Source organism: Myotis brandtii, unplaced genomic scaffold (genome assembly GCF_000412655.1).
Source record: "Myotis brandtii unplaced genomic scaffold, ASM41265v1 scaffold520, whole genome shotgun sequence".
In the NCBI taxonomy this organism is placed as follows: domain Eukaryota; kingdom Metazoa; phylum Chordata; class Mammalia; order Chiroptera; family Vespertilionidae; genus Myotis; species Myotis brandtii.
In genome coordinates this window covers 3,277,729-3,297,769 of record NW_005369827.1, presented here as the reverse complement: position 1 = coordinate 3,297,769, position 20,041 = coordinate 3,277,729, and the positions used below count along the sequence as shown (strand labels likewise).

Genomic DNA, 20,041 nt, shown 5'->3' with positions numbered 1-20,041 from the left:
GGCCTCTAGTTTGTAATGTTTACTAGTACACATGCCTATGGATGCTCCTTTTATACATTTAATATCATCAGTGTCCAGTGTTTACGCAGATGGGTGTGGGAAGCTCAGTTTTAAGATACTACATGAAAGTCTGCTCTGAGGGCTGCTTGATAACTTGGTACATTGTAAAGGCATGAAACTAGAATCACCAGGCAAGTAGAACTGCTATTAAGGAATTCATCCCTAATTATTCTATAGATTCTGTAAGTCATTTCATATTGGTTATGACATTTAATTTTCTGTCCTGTGAATGCCTTCTTTGTTGGCACAAATCTAGCATAATCATTTTTTATCATTAAATACATCTGAGGAAACCTGTCTATTATTCTCTACACCCAGGACTGCTTAGATAGTTGCTGTGTCCAGTAAAAACAGTTTCTCGGTGCCACCAAAATCTGGAAACCAGTGATCCTTTAATTATTGCTTTCAGACTTTGGAATTTCCAAGTCTCTGGCTGTGGGTTCATAGGTCAACTTCTCTGCCTCTCTTCCTAAGCAGAGATGCTAAGCTAGATGCTTCTAGTCTACCCTGTTGGCTTAAGTAGCCAGGTAAACCATTGTTCATCTTGTCTGCCACAGTACAAACTCTGTGTTTACAAAAGGAATGTTACTTCTTTCTCCTATTATTATTTTTACTAGAGACCCAGTGCACGGGATTTGTGCACTTGGGGGGGGGGGCGTGGCCTGCGGGGATCAGCCCATGTGGGAGCGCCACTCATCCAGGTCAGCCAAGCAGCACTCCCACTGTGAGAGCTCACTGACCACCAGGGGGCAGCTCCTGTGTTGAGCATCTGCCCCCTGGTGGTCAGTGCACATCATAGCAACTGATCAAGCGGTTGTTCTGGTTGTTCTGCCATTCGGTCGCTGGGCTTTTATTACATAGGATATCGTAGAAAAAGGCTTACATAGTGGCCCTTAGAAAAAGAGGCAGTTAATCTTTGACAGCTTATTACAGCTGTGATTTTTATCTGTATAATGATCAGGCACCTGCCCATGTCTGGATTTTGAGTTTAATGAGGACTTACTCATCCTCATCAAAATACTAGATACCTATTACTAAATCATTGTACACTTTTCTTATTACTCATCTTGTATCTTTTTACAGAATTCAACAAGTCCACCACTTAAACTCTCAAATGTGGAACGAATTACAAATGTGCAAATTTTGATTTTGTTTTGTATCTTAATTGCCATGTCCCTTATCTGTTCTGTGGGCTCCGCCATTTGGAATCGACGGCATTCTGGAAAGGACTGGTATCTCAACCTCAACTGTAAGCATTAAAGTGCTGGACACGTTCTCTTTCATTAAAACATGTGCAGGTATTTGTTTCACAGCTGTTCTTGGGATTTCCTATTATTTCTGAATGGAGAACATTGTGGCCACGGTAACTGGGCATTTAGTCTTTACTTTTCAATGCAATTTTCAGTAAAAGTAAAATGTTAGCGTCTCTAAAATTCCAGAATCCTTAAAAATAAAACAAGCACTTCACAGTAATATAAAATGTGATTTTATTCATGTTATTTTCATTAATGTTATTGGTTTGTTTTAAAATATTTTAATACAGGTAGTTAGATGGCTGTCTGGTAAAGAAAGCAGACGGAGTATGTTTAAAGCACCAAAAGTAGTTTAAATGTTTTTAACATGTTTAAATTGAATGTACTTTTGCTTGAACTCCTGAGTGCAGTGAGTTCTGTGTGATTGGTCACCTTGTCTTAGGGCAAATGCTGTTAGTTTCCTTTATCCCACTATTATGGGATTAATGCATCTCCCCTAAGTATTTCTGGAAAGTAAATTAGCAGGGCCTTGTGATGAGTCCTTCACCAACAAATACTTAATTTTCAAAAGTGTGAAGACATTGTAGGAAAATCTTACAGCAAAATTGATTTTTTTCAATTATATTTTTATTATATTGATTTAGCTTTGCAGCTGTTCCAAGTGGGTTTTTTTTTTTACAATCATTGATTTACTATTTCAACTTTAAAACCATTACAACTACCATCAATTTGTTTCTTTGTGTACATTACAGTGTATCTGGGATTACTGTTTTATTTTCATCATTGAAGATGGAGACTTTAATTTACCTAGAGCTGAATTTATCTAGGATCCTGCCCTACCATTGTTTTTGCTATCTGGGTTAGTTTTGCTGGTGCTGTTTTGTTTGTTAGCTTTTAAGGCATGCTTTAAATGGGAAACGCTTTTCAAAAATTTATATAAAAGTGGTTCTGCCCAGTTAAGATTTTTCATTTATAAGCCCTCAGTCCTGTCCCTGAGATCTCTAAACTTTGTGTTTGGAACAGAATTTGAAATGCTTGACAGTACTTTCACTTTTTAGTGTCATTATGCAGGCCTTAATGGGATTAATTAGCATATCCATCTTGAAGAATGTTTTTGAGAATAAGGATATGTTATCAACTCAGTATTCCTCCCAAGCTATCGAGATATGCTATACTTTATGAAAAACTTTTGTTATGCTTAAAATTCTGGTCAAAATAACATATATAAAACTATAAATGTTTTTCTTTCCACCTTCTCCAACAGATGGTGGCGCTAATAATTTTGGGCTGAATTTCCTGACCTTCATCATCCTTTTCAACAATCTCATTCCCATCAGCTTATTGGTTACATTAGAAGTGGTGAAATTTACCCAGGCATACTTCATCAATTGGGTAAATATGAATTATTATGGTTTCTTATCATTCAAAACATATTTTTTTCCTGATAGGATCTTTTGATTTCTTTGGAGGGAAAAAAAAAATCTTAATTATACCTTACCTTTTGTTGACTACAAGATAATATTTCAAAATATTTTTAAGCCTAATACAATTAGAATAAATTCATTTGACAGGTGAAAATCAGTAACAAAATCTCTCATCACAATATCACCCAAGTTTACGGACCAGACATCTGGAGAAAGCAGGTCTCTAGTTCAAGAAACCTATTTTGCATTAGATAGTGGTCTTGGAGAAAAGGAGAATGGGGGGGCGGGGGTGGCGGAGTGAGTGAGGGGGGAGGGTTGGAGTTAAAATATTCTAGTTCTACAATTTACTAGCTGTGTGAGCTTTGGCAAGCCACTCGACTTCTTTGAGTCATATTTCCTTGGACACTCACACAGGAATGATAAATGGAGCTTACCTGCCTCTCCCAGTGGTTCTGTAAATCAAAGAAATTTCACAACATAGCAGACAGCTTCGTAAACAATGGAGCACCATAAAAATAATACTGTATGCACTTCTTGTAGCAACCAGGGTTCCTGCCATGTTTTACACATGTATAGAGTTTATGTCACCACATTGTAAACAATTTCAGCTGCACTTGAATTCTTCCTCTTTTTTTTCTTAAATATTGTTTTAAGTCTTGGGAAAATGTGCTGGACATCTGTTTCCTAAATGTTTTGTGTATAAAATATGTTACTCTTCCTCTGTTTTATTTTTACCAAAGTTAAAATTAATGAATTTATGTAAATTAAATTAATATCCGGGCCTGGCCTGCCTGAAAGTTTAATTTTTCTTTTATTTTGAGAAATTGTGGTATTATCTTTTGATGTTTATTTTTAAATCACTTGAACGTCTTTCCACCTGAACAGTATTAGGATTTTTAAAAATATAACTGATGCTGCTTTTGTAACTGCTCATTGTCTTCCCATGGTAAATGATCTACCTCAGCTGTCAGTCTCTTAATTCATTGGTAAAAGATCCATATAATTTAGAAATCTAAGATGAGCTGCACGCATAGCTCATTTCACGCAGGAGATGCATAATTGGAAAATTCTGTAATAAAATTTGTATAAATACATTTAAAACTTATTGAAAGTTTTCCACTTATCATCAGAAGTAATAAAGTGACTCATTGTGAACATCAAATAACTAGTCAATTTCTTTGCTATTTTATTTAGATTTTCAAAAATAATATCTGCTTGAAATAATTACATAATTTTAGTGGTGGGTGACCCCAGCAGCCCTTTCAACCACCTTTCTGATACACAGAGACTTTTTAACTTTCCTGACCAGAGAGATCTCATCTCTTTCCAGGCAGCTTATTCTTTGTGTGGAAATAAGATTAGTAACTGCCTCCTTTTGATTCTGGTTCTGCCCAGTAGATCTTTCATGAAAATTGTTTCATCTTGTTTCCCTGTAAAACATTTGAAATTGACTGTCATGCCAATTCTGTTATCAGATCCCCGCTCCCCATTAAATGTTCTCCATCTCCTTCGGTGCTTCATTTCACTTGATTTCCAACTTCATCTCCATTCCAGTCACTCCTCTCCAAACATTGCCCCATTGTTTCATTTCCCTCTTCAAGCGTGGCACCTACAACTCAACAACCTATTCCAGAAATGACATTGAGCAGTCTGAAATGCAGATATGGAAGAAGTCAGGTTTACCCTTTTCATTTGACATGTGAAAATCAGTCAGTTCTGACTGATCATTAAAACATTCTGCTCTAGGAAATATTAATTTTTATGGGATTAGGAGTCAAACCTCATAATTCACAAAGCAAGTACAAATTGGTATGAAAACTATACATTTCTCTTTGGGTTTTGAGAATGCACTCATTTGCTTTCAAGTACATACAGTGTAAGAAACTTAGCCAAGAAGATACAACCGATAGCATCCGCATTTGCATTGTGTCAGACACCGAAGGAAGCACTTTACGTACATTATCTTGTTTAATCTTTACAGTCAGTCTGCTATCCAGAGACATGTTCTACCCATCACATTGCTCTGCCTTTACTGTGGAATATAATATTCTAGATTGAGTACTGTTCAGGGAAGTCAACTGGGATGGCAAAAGCTGAGAGTGATTATGTACATAGCTTGCCAGTTAAAATAAAATTTTACTCAGTGTCTTATGAGTAGTTGTATTCACGGGTTTATTTTATTTTTAAAAAGGATCTCGACATGCACTATGAGCCCACAGACACTGCTGCTATGGCTCGGACATCTAACCTGAATGAGGAACTCGGCCAGGTAAATGGAATTTCTCGTTTATGTGTTCACATGGAAGTCAGATTCGCTGTAATTTGTGGCAACTTCGTATGAATTGACAGCTCCTAATGTTCTATTACTTGAATAATCAGCATAAGTACATGTTAGTACATAACCATTAATTTTCATTTTTAGTAAATGAAGTTGTAAAAACATTTAAAACATATTTTGCTCTCAAATGAGGTATTGTTCTGAGAGATGTCCTTCAGTATATAATCTGACTAGTAGCAAAGTATTGGCAGTTTTTGAGTTATAAACTCTGTTTAAAAATTGTTCATAGCTTTTGACCAGAAGGGAAGAAAAAGTTAAATTCATCAATGAAGTTATGTAAGTTGAACAACAGGAATAGTAGTCAAACAGGAATTTTAGATTTACAATTCATACAGTATTCACACATGTGTATATTTGTAATCCATTTATTTAAACAAGGTGGGGCAAAAGTAAGTTTACAGTTGTGAGTACACGAAATAGTTTATTCTTACATAATTATTTATTCATTATTATATTGTTTTCCATATAAACAACTATAAATCCACTTTTGCCCCACTCTGTACTGGCTAAGAAAAGATTCTTCTTTTTTTTGTGCCCTTGCCAGTTGCTAACTCTGATTTTTCAAACAGCATTTAGACCAGAATTAGCCTTTTTCTTGCCAGTTTAGATATTGTATGAAGTTCATTGCAAAAGCTATTGCCTGTTCTGCGATTATGTGGAGAAATGCTGGTAGATGTTTTAGTGCCCCATAAATGTTAAGTAGCAGTAAATGCACTTTCTGGTGGAAATTCATATCATATTGAGGCAGATTTCTATATGACCGTAGTTTCTCTAATACCTTGATAGTCAAACAGGAAATGGTTTACTGTTCAAATACTAAACAAATATAGTTGAACATATTCCTTTATATGCTGAAAGAAGTCAATTACTAGCATTCCATTGTGCCCCTACAATGTAACAAAATTGATAAAAAGAATAATTTAAGTTAAGGGTTTCCCCCCCCCCCCCCCCGCCCCCCTCTGTAGGAGACTGGCATAAAACGACTTCTGAAATTTTAGTGAGACATTTTAAACTTTTTTTTTTTAGGTAAAATACATCTTTTCTGACAAAACTGGAACTCTGACGTGCAATGTAATGCAGTTTAAGAAGTGCACCATAGCTGGAGTTGCTTATGGGTAAGTTTTTTCTCTTAAATAGAATATGAAATACAATTTAACTAGTGCTAGCAATTTGGTACATTTTGAGAGTTCATTTAGTGGAGATTTTTTTAATCTGGAAAGCAGCTGTTTTACTTTCCACATACATGTATGTGTTGTGTTTTGTATTTAGGCGTTGTCTTTCATTTGGAGCCACCTCTGAGGGGGGGCTGCCCAGTGACATTTCAGTGTTTAGAGCTGCTCAAGGTCTCTACCTGGCACAGACACCCCTCCCTCTGCGTTGTCATTAAGTTAGAGTACAGCTGGCATGTGGTAGGAGCATGCAGTCTGGCCTTGGGCACTTTTCAAGTTAAAACATTATCTTGTTTCTCTGATAACTTATCCTTTTGATTTGCCTTTTTCTTTTATCATCTCTCCTCTTTGCAGTCACAGAACAATTGACATTTCTGGTGATGGGAAGGAAGTAGAAACATGAACCTCTTAAATCCAGGGAAGAATTAATGAGGATCGTCAAAAACTTTTATCAGGCTATTAATGTCTCTTAGCATGTGCTGTTGAACACTCATTTTTTCTCATATCCAGGTTTGCCTACCTGAACTGTTCAAAAGCCTTCTTTTTTTTTTTAAATATGGCTTTTTTAAATTAAATTTTAGAGAGAGGGGAAGAGAGAAAAAAACATTAATGGCTGACTCCTACATGCCCCTTCTAGGGATCAAGCCCACAACCTGGGCACGTGCTCTGACCAGGAATCAAGTCAGCGACCTTTCGGGTGCATGGAACGACACCCAACCAACTGAGCCACGCCAGCCGTGGCAAAAAAAAACCTTCTCTTTTAAATACTTTATAGGGTAAAGTGAGGAATTAATTTTTACATTCCCTAAAAAGACATGATCAAAAAGTGAAACACCCTCCTGGTTGATAGAATTGGTCTATTACCAAATTTTCCAACCTTTATCTGCAAGTGAGACTGGTAATCTCAATCCCTTAACCATACAAGCAAGGAGCTTGCTTTTGGGTTGTCTGGCATGCGCCCCACACTTCCCCACTCACACTCTGTCTCCAGACACTAAGCTAGTATAAAAATAGTGTACTGAATTTTGAAAATGCCTTAGTTAAAATTATAAGTAAACTAGAGGCCAGGTGCATGAAATTTGTGCACTGGAGGGGGGTGTGTCCCTCACCCTGGCCTGAGCCCTCTCGCAGACTGGGACCTCTCGCTCCTTACTGCCCACCTGCTTGCGGCTCCTTACCGCTTGGCTTGCTGCTCCTTAGCACTGCTGTGGAGGCAGGAGAGGCTCCCGCCACCACCCCTGCACTCGCCAGCTCTGAGCCCAGCTTCTGGCTGAGTGGCACTCCCCCTGTGAGAGCACACTGACCACCAGGGAGCAGCTCCTGCGTTAAGTGTCTGCCCCCTGATAGTGCGCATCATAGCGACCGGTCGTTCTGGTCCTTCAACCATAACGGTCGCTTAGGCTTTTATTATATAGATAACCATTGGGTAAAAAAAAATTCTAAGCGTGTATCATTACTCCCATACATACACAGGGTCCAAAAAGAGAAGTAGATGGAAGCAGATGTCTTTGTTCTTTGGGTCAGCAGGAAATGTGACTGGAAAAGGCTTCCAACTGTTCAGCTAAAAGACATTTGATTGAATGGTTTTTTCACATCATAAAGACAGGCTGTTAATTTGAGAAGCATGTTTATGTTTCTGGGCTTAGACGCCATTGTGCATCTTTCCTCGTTATCGGAAGATCTGCTAATTCTCTTAGACCAAAAAGCCTCTCTTCACCCCAACCCAGAATTTACTACTGACCTCACTGTTTGGTCAGCCGTGGAAGCAGGAGAGGTGCAGCCACCCTTTTTGATATTGTGTGTGTGAGACCCACAGTAATCCTGGCAAGAGAAGGAAAGACCTATTGAGATTCTAGAGTTTGTTGTATGATTCTTGCTGATAGATTTATGGTGATGTTTGTTTTTACACAAATTCTGCATTCATCCATAAATGCAATTATTAGAATTATCTGCTTGATAATTGGCATCCCTTTTTACTTTGTCCAATTTCCAATTGAAGAAGCAACTTTTTCAAATTAGTAATTATTGATGGTGAATTTCTCAGAACAGAAAGCTAGAATGGTCTCTAGGTACTCTCTCCTTCTGCATTTTATTAGGTTGGTTTTTTGTTTGTTTTTTAATTCTTGGAACAAGTCCTTGCAGGCAGTAGTTCTAAAGAGCAGTGTTCTTCCTGTGTCTGCTGGTGATGTTGTCATTAACTGTATAATGGCAGAGTGGGGTTGAGACTGGTAAATATTAAAGTAGTCTTAGAGTTCAGAATTGTCCTCATTTAGATTAAGTTTTCAGTGAAACAAATTTCCTCTCGGGGAAAATAACCTCTCAATAGCAAAATAACTCACAAGACATGAGTTCTAGTTGTACCTTTGTTACTAATTCACTGTGACCCTGGTCAGTTCCTTTCAAATATTCCAAACCCTTTAAAATGAAGATGGTGAGAGCAGGTCAGGTGATTTTTTTTCAGAGTTTGGAGCAAGGAAAGGTTTATTGCTTAAGGTTTAAGGCCTGGCTTGAGAAGATTGGAAAAGTAGTTCTCAAATACATCCTGAGAGAGCTCAAAATCCAGGAGCTTTAGATACAAAGGGAGGGGAGAATGGGTGAGCTGAAGAGGTGGGTGGGGACTGTAGACAGCAAAGGCGTCCCAGGAAAAGCACAATATCTCTAAACCAGTGGTTCTCAACCTTCCTAATGCCTCGACCCTTTAATGCAGTTCCTCATGTTGTGGTGACCCCCAATTTCATTGTTACAAATTGAACATAATTAAAGCATAGTGATTAATCACAAAAACAATATGTAATTATATGTGTGTTTTCCGATGGTCTTAGGCGATCCCTGCGAAAGGGTCGTTCGACCCCTAAAGGGGTCGAGACCCACAGGTTAAGAACCGCTGCTCTAAACCCTTTTGTTCCCCCACAGATCTGAGTTCGGTTCTGGAGTTATTAGAAAGCAGGTGATCTTTAAGGTTTTTTTTGCCCAAATATAAAATTCTAACATATTTAGAAATTTTTCTAGAAGGTGTTTCTTTGCTTGCAAATTTTAACTATATAAACAGAAATATGTTTCTTTTTCCGGTGTTGTATCATGCTTTGAAGAATACCTAAAGCAGCCGTGGGCAAACTACGGCCCGCGGGCCGGATCCGGCCCGTTTGAAATGAATAAAACTAAAAAAAAAAGACCGTACCCTTTTATGTAATGATGTTTACTTTGAATTTATATTAGTTCACACAAACACTCCATCCATGCTTTTGTTCTGGCTCTCCGGTCCAGTTTAAGAACCCATTGTGGCCCTCGAGTTAAAAAGTTTGCCCACCCCTGACCTAAAGCTTTGTTCAGTGAGGCCAGTTGTTAAACTGCTTCCAATAATCATGTATTGGTTGTGTATGTGCTTTTAGGGTCCTTAACCCTGACTGAGTTTTTATTAACATCCTCTCCTCCAAACAGCCTGATGGACAGACAGTAGGAACGTCAGCATTGTAGAGAGTTGTTAATACCTGAAGGCTTTGGAGAAACCGTTACTTAAGCCCGCCAAACGCCACAGGAAAAAGTAATTACTGGCAGCCACCTCTCGGTGGGAATGCCTTGGGTTACGGGAGTCCAGACAGGGAAATAACATGCTTCCACGACCCCACTTGCCCCGCAGCATGTGTAACACTTGTTGAACACGGGGAACTGTCAGCTGGGTGCACTTCCAGCTCCCACCGAAGGAAGCATGGTGTTTATCCCTCCAGGATGTGGCAGAATAAAGGAAGATAACATCCTTGCGCATACTAACAAATGCCTTTGGGGCCACAGTTTCAGAGCTGGTGCTTTTTCAGCATTTTTAAGCAGTGAGGTCAAACCTCAGCTTACCCCAGGTAGAGTCAAAGGTCAGTTCTCTTGCTTTTATCTGGCTCAAGGGCAAGATAATATAATCTTTATATAATCTCTTGATAATATAATCTTTACCTAGTTTTGCATAGTCCATTGGTTTGTTAGAAGATAATATTTAACACTTCAAACAATGCTTCAAAATTTACTCTTGATTGATTTTTTCTCATTTCATGTGAACTTTGCCCCAAATTGGATTCATGATGGGCAATGAAATAAAAATATTTGTACAATGAAAAATAAAAATTTTGCCCCCATCTGGATTAAAACCAACAAATTTGTCTTCCCGTTCACGTGACTATAGGTGAAAGCTGGGTAAACACCATGAATTTCTTTATTTGCCTTCTTCAGTGAATGCTAATCTCCTTCTAGGGATGAGGCACTGTTAGAGAATGTGACTATACGGATCAGCCCCCTAGAGTTGATAGTCTAATTGGGGGTTAATGGCTGTTGTTTAAATAATCATACAGACCAATAGAACACAGTACAAAGGTCTATGGGAGTCTGCCATTGGGGATTGATCTAATCAGGGAGGTCAGGGACTGCTCCCTGAGAAAGTGATACTTGAGTTGAGATCTAAGACTGAGTCTGATTAAGTGAAGAACTTACCAGGCAGATGTAACAGCACTGACCAGACGTGCAAACAGAGGCAAAGAAGTAATCAGGCGGCGCAGACACAACAGCACTGCTGGAGCCGTGATCACAGGAAACTCATGCAGACAGGATCAATAGCAGTGAGCGGGTGGCCTGCTGCTCATCACACTGCATAGTGCTCAGCATCTGCCAGGGCGGGGCAGGGGGCGGGGGGAGGAGGGGAACCCTGAGCCTTGAGTGCCTGCCGTGGTGTTTAAGCTGCCTGACTTGAGAAGCAGGACAGGTGTGTGAGATCAGGGGCTGCTGTGCCACACCGGTGCAACTTGACGGAACCTTGGCACAGCGTTGTTGCTTGGGTAGCACTCATACAGTCTACCTGCCCCTGCCCCTGCCTCATAGTCTGGAGTCCAAGCATTGAGGTTGATCAGAAGTGATTGCCTTAAGCTCTGCAGTAGGCCATTGCCTTTTTTTTTCTTTTTTTTAAATTTTGTTTTATTGCTTAAAGTATTACAAAGAGTAGTACATATGTCTCCTTTTTCCCCCCCTTGACCTTCCCCCGGCCTCCCCTACCCCACAGTGTCTTGTGTCCATTGGTTATACTTATATGCATGCATACAAGTCCTTCGGTTGATCTCTTACCCCCACCCCCAACCCTCCCCGGCCTTCCCGCTGTAGTTTGACAGTCTATTCAATGCTGCTCTGCCTCTGTATCTATTTCTGGGAGTCCTGCCCACATGGGACAGGATTGGTTAGCTCTTACTCTAACGCTCCAAGAAAGTCCTTTGGTAGGAGAGAATGACGAGTGAGTAGGAGGGACTGCCTCCGTATGGTTGCAGTGGGTACCGCACGGAGGCAGCTCAGCCCTGTGGAGGTGGAAGAGGTGCCCTGGAATGACAGGCCTATATCATGGCCAGTTTGGTGAAGGGTAAGAGAGTGAGGCGGTCACGTAGGGAGTGAGAGGATCCCAGTGAAGTTAATTGTACATTTGTCAAAAGTAACAATGATTTTACATTGGTACTGAACTCTGCATTTTTAAAAAGTCTACCTATACCTAATATATCTGATTTAAAGGAAAAATATTGAATGAACATATATAACAAAAGAAATGGGAGATAAAATCTGCTCTAGTTGCTAAGAGAGTAAATCTTAAATGTTTTTGCCACAAAAAGGAGATGATAATCATATGATGGGGATGTTAGCTGAGGCTATGGTGGTAATCGTTTTTGCAGTATATAAATGTATCAAATAAACACATTGTACATCTTAACCTTACACAGTTATATGTCAGTTATATCTCAGTAAAACTGGGGGGAAATGAACAACAGAAAGGAAATTTTATAAATACATGCATTCATAAGAGAAAATCTGCTCTGTGATGTGTTATGGGCCACCTTTGACAGAATGTATGACTGACTGGTTAAATTAAAGGCTATTATTCCATCACATGTTCCTAGTGCTCACCTGAGCTAATGGATGAAATTAAGTATTGATGAACGTGCTTCCTGTTTGAGAGCATAAATGGTTTAATAACTGAATTATGATATAAGTGGAATTTTTGAAAAATCAGTTAATCTTAAAATGTGGTTCCATTTAATTTACATAAATGTAATTAATTTTATTTTACCTGCGTAAAGAACCATCACCTCCTGAAAGTCAGATTTACTTCGAAAATATATGTGGTAAATTTTACCAGTGTGGTTGTCTGTTCCTAAGTATTAGCATGTTTGTTTCATTAAAACACTTGATTCCGATTATACAGTATGTGATTGATTTTCCATTGGCTTTGTAGTTAAACCGCTAAGTTTAAGTATCTCCTACTGAATCCTGGATTCTGGGCATAAAATCAGTAAATCTCATGTTGAAGAGGCAAGGTAGCTATCCAGTTATAGAATAACTTTGTAAACCTGCTTCTTTACCATAAATGATCATTCTACTGACTATACTAACTGCCATTCTTTCAGAATCAGCTAAAAATTCATTTTCTTAACTTTTTGAAGATCCGCCAGCCTTTCTGTGACTATTCCTCATCTCTTTCTGTCCCTCTTCTTGCTTTCTGAAGCCATGTCCCTGAGCCTGAGGATTATGGCTGCTCTCCTGATGAATGGTAAGCTACGTGGACCTTTCTGTCTCACTGATTCCTTTAAAAGGCTTGCATTTTATTGTTTTGTTAGGCACATTTCACTACTTTTGAAAAAAAAGCACTCCTGATCAGGTACGGTGACATGCTATAAAGTACGTAGTTGTTGAAATTCATGAAATATCCTTGATTTCCTACTGAATAACCATTAGTCACTTTATAGACATTTTGTTTAAAGCTTAGGCTCATCGAAGTTTTACATTGTGTATCGGCAATAAAGTCTGTAATAACCCACCTGGGGCCCTGGGCTGTGAACTTCCTAAGATTTCAGTTACAGCTCCAAAAACTTTGTTTTTTAGCTCAGCATTGCCACCTTCTGCCACTATGCACAGACTCTGCTGAGCTACAGAAAGATGTTACTGAAATATACCCAACCAGCGAAGTTTGCTTTACATTTCTTTTCATTCATTTATTAAATCTGTTTGGGGACTAGAAGATGGACTTTTTAAAAATCAGATGTCTGGAATAAATGATGAAAGACTATGCTACCAAGGATTACAGTTAAATGGGATGTAATTAATTTTGCAATTATTAAAGATGGCATTTTACAGGTTTAATTTCAATATTTTGGGTGGGTGTTTTTTTTTTTTTACTTTAAAAATCCCTCCTCCAAAAACAATAGTAAAATTAAAAATAAAATAAAATCCCTCCTTCATGAATTTATATTTTTATTTAGAGTTGTATAAGTTGATATGTTGATATTTTTATAAATCATCATGATTTGGTGGCAAATGAAATTTCAAGAAACAGGTTCCTTTAAAGCTGGTAATTGTGGAAAATATTGCGGCTTTATAAGTGGTTACATTTTTATTTTCAGGTTGTGCATGTTTTTTATGATTAAACCACATTTCCAATATGTATGGAAGCCCAAAAGCATCATTTGATATTTTTCAACTTGGATTTTATTTCAGTACATTAGAGATTTGGTAACGATCTGCAGTAAAGCTCATGAGACCTAGGGGTTAATGACAGAGGCAGCTGTTTGGTTCATGTGATAATTGATGAGTCATCTCATTTCAGCTCATTGCTTGGAATGTCATGCATTTGAACACCTACACACAACTGAATAATTTTTTAGTATTTTTAAAAATATGCCAGAGCATCTTGCTGTTAGTGGATAATTCAAGTTTAATGGTGTAGATATTCCCTTTTATTTAATATTTTGATAATATAGTTAAAATGTTGAGTATATTTTTTATTTGTTGCTTTGCTATAACATAAAATAATTCTGTTAGGCCCTGGCATATCATACCAATATGCCAAGGTTACAGGTTCAATCTCCCATCAGGGCACATACAAGAAGCAACCAATAAATATCTAAATAAGTGGAACAACAAATCGATCTTCCTCTTTTCTCTCTCTCTTCTTCCCTCCCTTTCTCTCTCAAATCAATAAATAAAAACTTTAAAAATCATTCTGTTAATTTACTTTTATTGTTAATCCTCAGCCAAGGATATTTTTGCTGTTGCTTTTCAGAGAGAAGGGAGGCAGGGAGGAGAGAGAGAGAGAGAAACATCAATGTGAAAGAGACACATGAGTTGGTTGTGCCCCTACCACCAAGACCAACGGGGAGGGAGCAAACCTGCAACCCAGGCAGGAAGAGATATCATGAAACTTGTTCAAGGGCACAAGTAAGATCAGGGAATTGAACCTGAGACCCTTTGGTGTTCAGACCAATGCTCTAACCACTGATAACACCGGCCAGGGCCATTCTATTCATTTTAAACATTGTTCATTAATATAGAATTAGGGCACATTTCTCTAAGATAACTCATTTATTCATAAAAGAAGGAATTTGCCTTTACCATATTTTTATTAAGATTGAATGGCGATGTTAAAGATTGTTGTTTGTTTACTCATGTCATTTGAAATATCTTATTTTTGATAGAAGTTATGTCATAACTTTTATCACTGTTGGAAAGAGAGGATGTTATTTTATCTAGTTTAAAAGGTTCTTTTTGTAGAACATCCTTTTGGAAAATTTGATACTTGATATTCTAAGCTAGGTAGCTCCAAATAAAAATGCCAGCTTTTTCATAAACTGTACATTTCCACTTGCGGTTACATATAAATTTATATATTCATAATATTTTTAAAATAAACACTTAAGGATGACTTTTGCTACTTTTATAATAAAAATAGAGGCCTGATGCACGAAATTCATGCAAGAGTAAGTTTTCCTTCCCCCGGCTGCTGGCACTGGCTTCCCTCCGGCACCCAGAACCTGGGCTTCCCACCGGAACCTGGGCTTCCCGCCAGCCACCTGCAGGCACCTGGGACCCCGGCTTCCTTCGCAGCCCCAGCTTCATCCAGAAGGTCATCCAGAAGGATGTCTGGTCTAATTAGCATATTTTGCTTTTACTATTATAGATAAGCTTTATTTAAAATATATGCTTGGGTTTCCCATCTATCAAAGACGATGTAGGCCTGCAAAGATGAAGGAACAGATACTTTATGAGCTTATGTTGTGTCTCAGTCCTATGCAGGGTAAGGTCAAGGATGAAGACTCTGAATTCTGACCACCCAAGTTCACATCCTGACCCTATTGGTGCCCTTGCACAAGTTGCACAATATATCTTCCTGCCTGTCCTCATCTGGTAGAATGTGGACTTTATCGGGAGGTTGTAAGGATTAAGTGAGTTCTGCTTTTAAGGGGTGTAGAAGCGTCTTTGGACATGGTGAGCTCACAGAGAATGTTAGCTCTGGTGTCTCTCCTTTTAGCCTCCTGACATATTTGAGGAGCTGTGATTGACATGACTCTTCTAAAGTTGGTGAAATTTAGGCAAAGAAGCCCCAAAGTATACAACCAGCAAACGTGGGAGCCTGGTTACAGAGTGGGTGCTGCTCACATTACATCCTATAGACCAGTGGTTCTCAACCTTCCTAATGCCACGACCCTTTAATACAGTTCCTCATGTTGTGGTGACCCCCAATTTCATTGTTACAAATTGAGCATAATTAAAGCATAGTGATTAATCACAAAAACAATATGTAATTATACATGTGTTTTCCGATGGTCTTAGGCGACCCCTGTGAAAGGGTCGTTCAACCCCCAAAGGGGTCGCGACCCACAGGTTGAGAACCGCTGCTATAGACTGTAAATAACTTTGGAAGAGAACTGCTTCTAGAGCACAAGGGGTCTTTGCTATTTGTCATGTTACTTTTTCTTTGTTTCTTGTTTTGTTAAGGTAGGAAGAACAGGTGGAATGAAACTGACTGCAGAAAAGTTAGTGTGGGGGCAACAGTTTTGCACATTCATAAAGCTGGCATTCCCCCAACCTCATCCGATTGGTTTCATGTTGCCGGTGACACCAATATCAAAAGTGTGGTCCTGCGCTCCAGGCACCTGACCACGTCTTTATATGGCTGGTCTGCAGGGGAAAGCTAGAGTGTGATGACTGCATAAATCCAGAATCTGAAAGTTCATTCCTATCTGTCAGCAGCTTCACTTTTCAATGTGAAGCTCATTGAATTCCATGGATAAAACCTGTGGTCTGTATGCATTTTACTGCCCTACTGTATTTACCACAAAAATGTCAAGTTAAAAAAACACACATAGCCGAAACCGGTTTGGCTCAGTGGATAGAGCATCGGCCTGCGGACTGAAAGGTCCCAGGTTCGATTCCGGTCACTGTAAAAAATCAATAAAATATATTTAAAAAAAAAACAAAAAAAAAAAAAACACACATAATATTTAACACTTAAGTGTGTGTAGATTATTTTCCATTTAGTTGAATTTAAAGGCAAACCTAGAATGTAGTAACCCTTTCATTAAAGGTAACTGGATGATGGCTGAAGCTCTGTTTGCTTAAATATATTAATATAAATAGTTTAGAGAGAGAAAATCATTGCCTAACCACTAGCCACTTACTTCTAAGTGAATGTGGTTTTGTTGTTATTGCCACCTACCATAAGCTATCATATAACCTTACAGATTAATTCTTTCTATAAAAAATCTACCATTGGAGGAAAAAATAATCTGCTTATCAACATTCATGTAACCCTAAGATATGGCTATTTTCCAAAGCTATATATTTCCATACCCATTTTTTCTAGTGCTTATTGTGGAAAAATTCAAGCATAGGAGAAAAGTACTCATCTACTCACTTCAATAATAAGCACTCACTACCAATTTCAATTAATGTATATCTTTCCCTCACTATTATTTTGAAGTAAATTTCAGATAACATTTATTTTTTCTTAACTATTTAACATAGCACCATATTATTCTTTCTGGTAATTTTTAAGTTAATGCCAGTGAGGGTAATTCTCCAGAAAAGTTACCTTAAAGCTTAGTCATTTCACTGTGATTTTTGGTATTATCATAATATCATGGGGTAGTGTCTGGTCTCCTTTATTTCCTCATTTCATTCTGTATATAATTATGTCTGGGATGAGTGGTATTGCTTTATTCTGCTAGGCTCACTGAAACATTCTCCCGGGTGTGACTTCATCATAATGAGATATAATGCAACCAAGTTAGTGTTAGCCTTCAATTTGACAGGTAATTTATTTATTCCAGTGAGGCAGCTGTTTCAGAGGATGTCTTGGAGCTCCTCTTTTGTCACTGCCTTGGGAAATACTACAAGTCACGTGGAAAAGCAGGCCTCATTACTTTGGTTAAAACCAGTGGCCAACAAAACTATTATTGGATTCAATTGCTTGCTTATAGTCTTGAACTTTACTGGACCTGACTCTGAATAACAAATTTATTTCTAAAAATTAAGCCTTCTTTTAACGATTTTTGATTTGGAACCAATAGCACCATTCAAAAGCAGGAGGTACACATCCATTTAAAAAAATGCTTTACAATCACACTGCCTTTTGTCTTCCTATGTGTGCATGTGTGTAATATGTGCAGGTGTATTATGTACACATTTAGTTTACATGTGGGGTGTGTATATATTTCAGGTGGCTGTCATAGATTTTGTTCTTGGTTTTTTTAATTTAAATTTGATCTATGTTTTAAGTTCATCATGCTTTAACATGTTACAAATTCTAAGGGTGTAATGAGGGAGAGGTTTTCCTCCCTGCCCTGTCTTGGAGCTCTCCATTTCCCAACCTGAAGGTGCCAATGGAAATAATTTTAGCTGTATTCTTCCAGATCTATACAAGCATGTATTTTTTTTCTCATATTCTGATAGAGAGTGAGGCATACTGCATAGTTTTGTACCAGCTTTTTCTTTTGACTGTGCATCCTTGAGATTTTTCCATATTCCATGAATAGCTACCCATTTTTTGTATAGTATTCTATTATGTGGATGTACCAAGTTTTTTAAAGCAACATCCCTGATGGAACTTGGGTTATTTCTAATCCTTTGCTATTAAAAATGTGCTGCAAAAAAGGTGAATACATGCAACATTTTGCTCCAGGAAGATTATTAGTATAAATTCCCAGAACTGGAATGACCAGATCAAAGGATACATGCATTTTAAATGTTGATAGAAATTGCCCAATTGCCTTGTCGAAGTTGAACCAATTTCCATTCTCACCGATGAGACATGATTTAACTTTTTCCATAATCACAATGGCACAGGGTTGTCAAACTTTTATTTCTGTCAAATTTAAATTTCATTCCTCTCATTATATTTAAAGGCTGAACTTAAAATATACTTAAAGCCAATTATATTTTCTTCTGTATGAACTGTGTTTATATCCTTTGCTCATTGTTCCATTGTATTGTTGATCTTTTTCTTATTGATTTCTGAGTTCTTTCAATTTTATGAAAATTAGCCTTCCATACATGAGTTGGAAAGAATTTTTCCCAGTTTGCGTTTTTGGCTTTGGACTTTGCAGTAGTTTTTGCTCTGCAGAAATGTTTTAGCTTTATGCAGTCAGATTTATCTGTTTTGTTTTCTGAACTTAGGCATTTTCTACTTTTTAAAAAAATTATCCCATTCTTTGGTACTTTTATTAGATTGTTCATCCATCTGAAGTTTATTTTAGTTCAAGGTGAAAAGTATAGGTCCAACTCTTTTTTTTCTGATGACTTTCTTGTCAACATGAATTTTAAGAAAGTCATAATCCATACTGTCATATATGAAAATAGCTAATACCAATTGAGCCATATGCCTTCTGAGTTTCCTGTTAACTTTTATTGCTCTGAGGACTCTTCATTTTTGTATGAACAGGAAATAATTATTTACAAGGTATCATAGCTTTTAAATCAGGCTGCAAGAAGCTACCAATTATGTGATGTTGTGGGCTACCTGCTCATGTTGTCTTACCTTAGAGTTCCACTCCCTCTCTTATTGCTTCTTGCAAAACACCATTATTTCTTTGTCTCCTGGTGAGAAAAGTGCCACTTGAAAATTTCTATGGAAAAATTTAACAAAACGTTGATATAGACTTGCATTTTTATTTGTGAGCAGTTTGCAAATTCACATAGTTTTGTCAGTTTACTGTTTAAAGTATTACTTGTATTTATAATGCAGTTGGTTATTATTTTAAAGTGAATGTTGTGTAAGATTTTGGAGAGCGGTGATGAATTACCCACCCAGGCCATGTGATTAGCAGATGAGTTGTTTATGTTTTTATGGTCTTGGAAAGGAAGCCACTTTCTGAAAGAGTTCTTATGGAGCATTATCCATGGTGAAGCCTTCATTGGTGAATGGAAGATGTGATGTGTCCATGTGAATATTTCAATTGCATATCTGGTGTTATTTGTTGTAAATGCATTTGAAAGTTATATCAATTACTAGAGGCCCGGTGCACAAAAATGTGTGCACTCGGGGGGAAGGAGGGGGTCCCTCAGCCTGGCCTGTGCCCTCTCGCAGTCTGGGACCCCTCGGGAGATAACGCCCTGCTGGCTTAGGCCTGCTCCCAGGTGGCAGAGGGCAGGCCCAATCCCTAGGTGCAGCCCCTGGTCGGGCTCAGAGCAGGGCCGATTGGGGAGTTGGGGCACCGCCCCCTGTCATGCACAGAGCATGGCGGATCAGGAGGTTGCGATGGCACCCCCAGTCACGCTCAGGGTAGGGCCGATTGGGGGGTTGGGGCACCATCCCCTGTCACACTCAAGGCAGGGTCGATGGGGAGGTTGCGGCGCCACCCCCTGTCACGCACAGAGCAGGGCCAATCCGTGGGTTGGGGCGCTGCCCCCTGTCACACAGAGAGCAGGGCCCATCAGGGGGTTGGGGCTCCTTACCCTGTCATGCACGGAGCAGGGTCGATCAGGGGGTTGGGGCGCTGCCCCCTGTCACGC

The 20,041-nt window shown here is 38.5% G+C and overlaps 1 protein-coding gene across 5 annotated transcripts in view; it reads left to right on the top strand.

The window, feature by feature from the left end:
• ATP8A1 (ATPase, aminophospholipid transporter (APLT), class I, type 8A, member 1) overlaps positions 1-20,041 on the top strand; it is a 203,180-nt gene that overhangs the window by 53,782 nt on the left and 129,357 nt on the right. For 4 of the 5 annotated variants that reach the window (XM_014548692.1, XM_014548695.1, XM_014548691.1 and 1 more), the window contains 5 exons: positions 1,144-1,309; positions 2,578-2,705; positions 4,929-5,006; positions 6,102-6,190; positions 12,762-12,806. In XM_014548692.1, coding sequence (XP_014404178.1) covers positions 1,144-1,309; positions 2,578-2,705; positions 4,929-5,006; positions 6,102-6,190; positions 12,762-12,806 — 506 coding nt within the window. The remainder of the gene's footprint in view (positions 1-1,143; positions 1,310-2,577; positions 2,706-4,928; positions 5,007-6,101; positions 6,191-12,761; positions 12,807-20,041) is intronic. The other variant, XM_014548694.1, reaches the window with a different exon arrangement.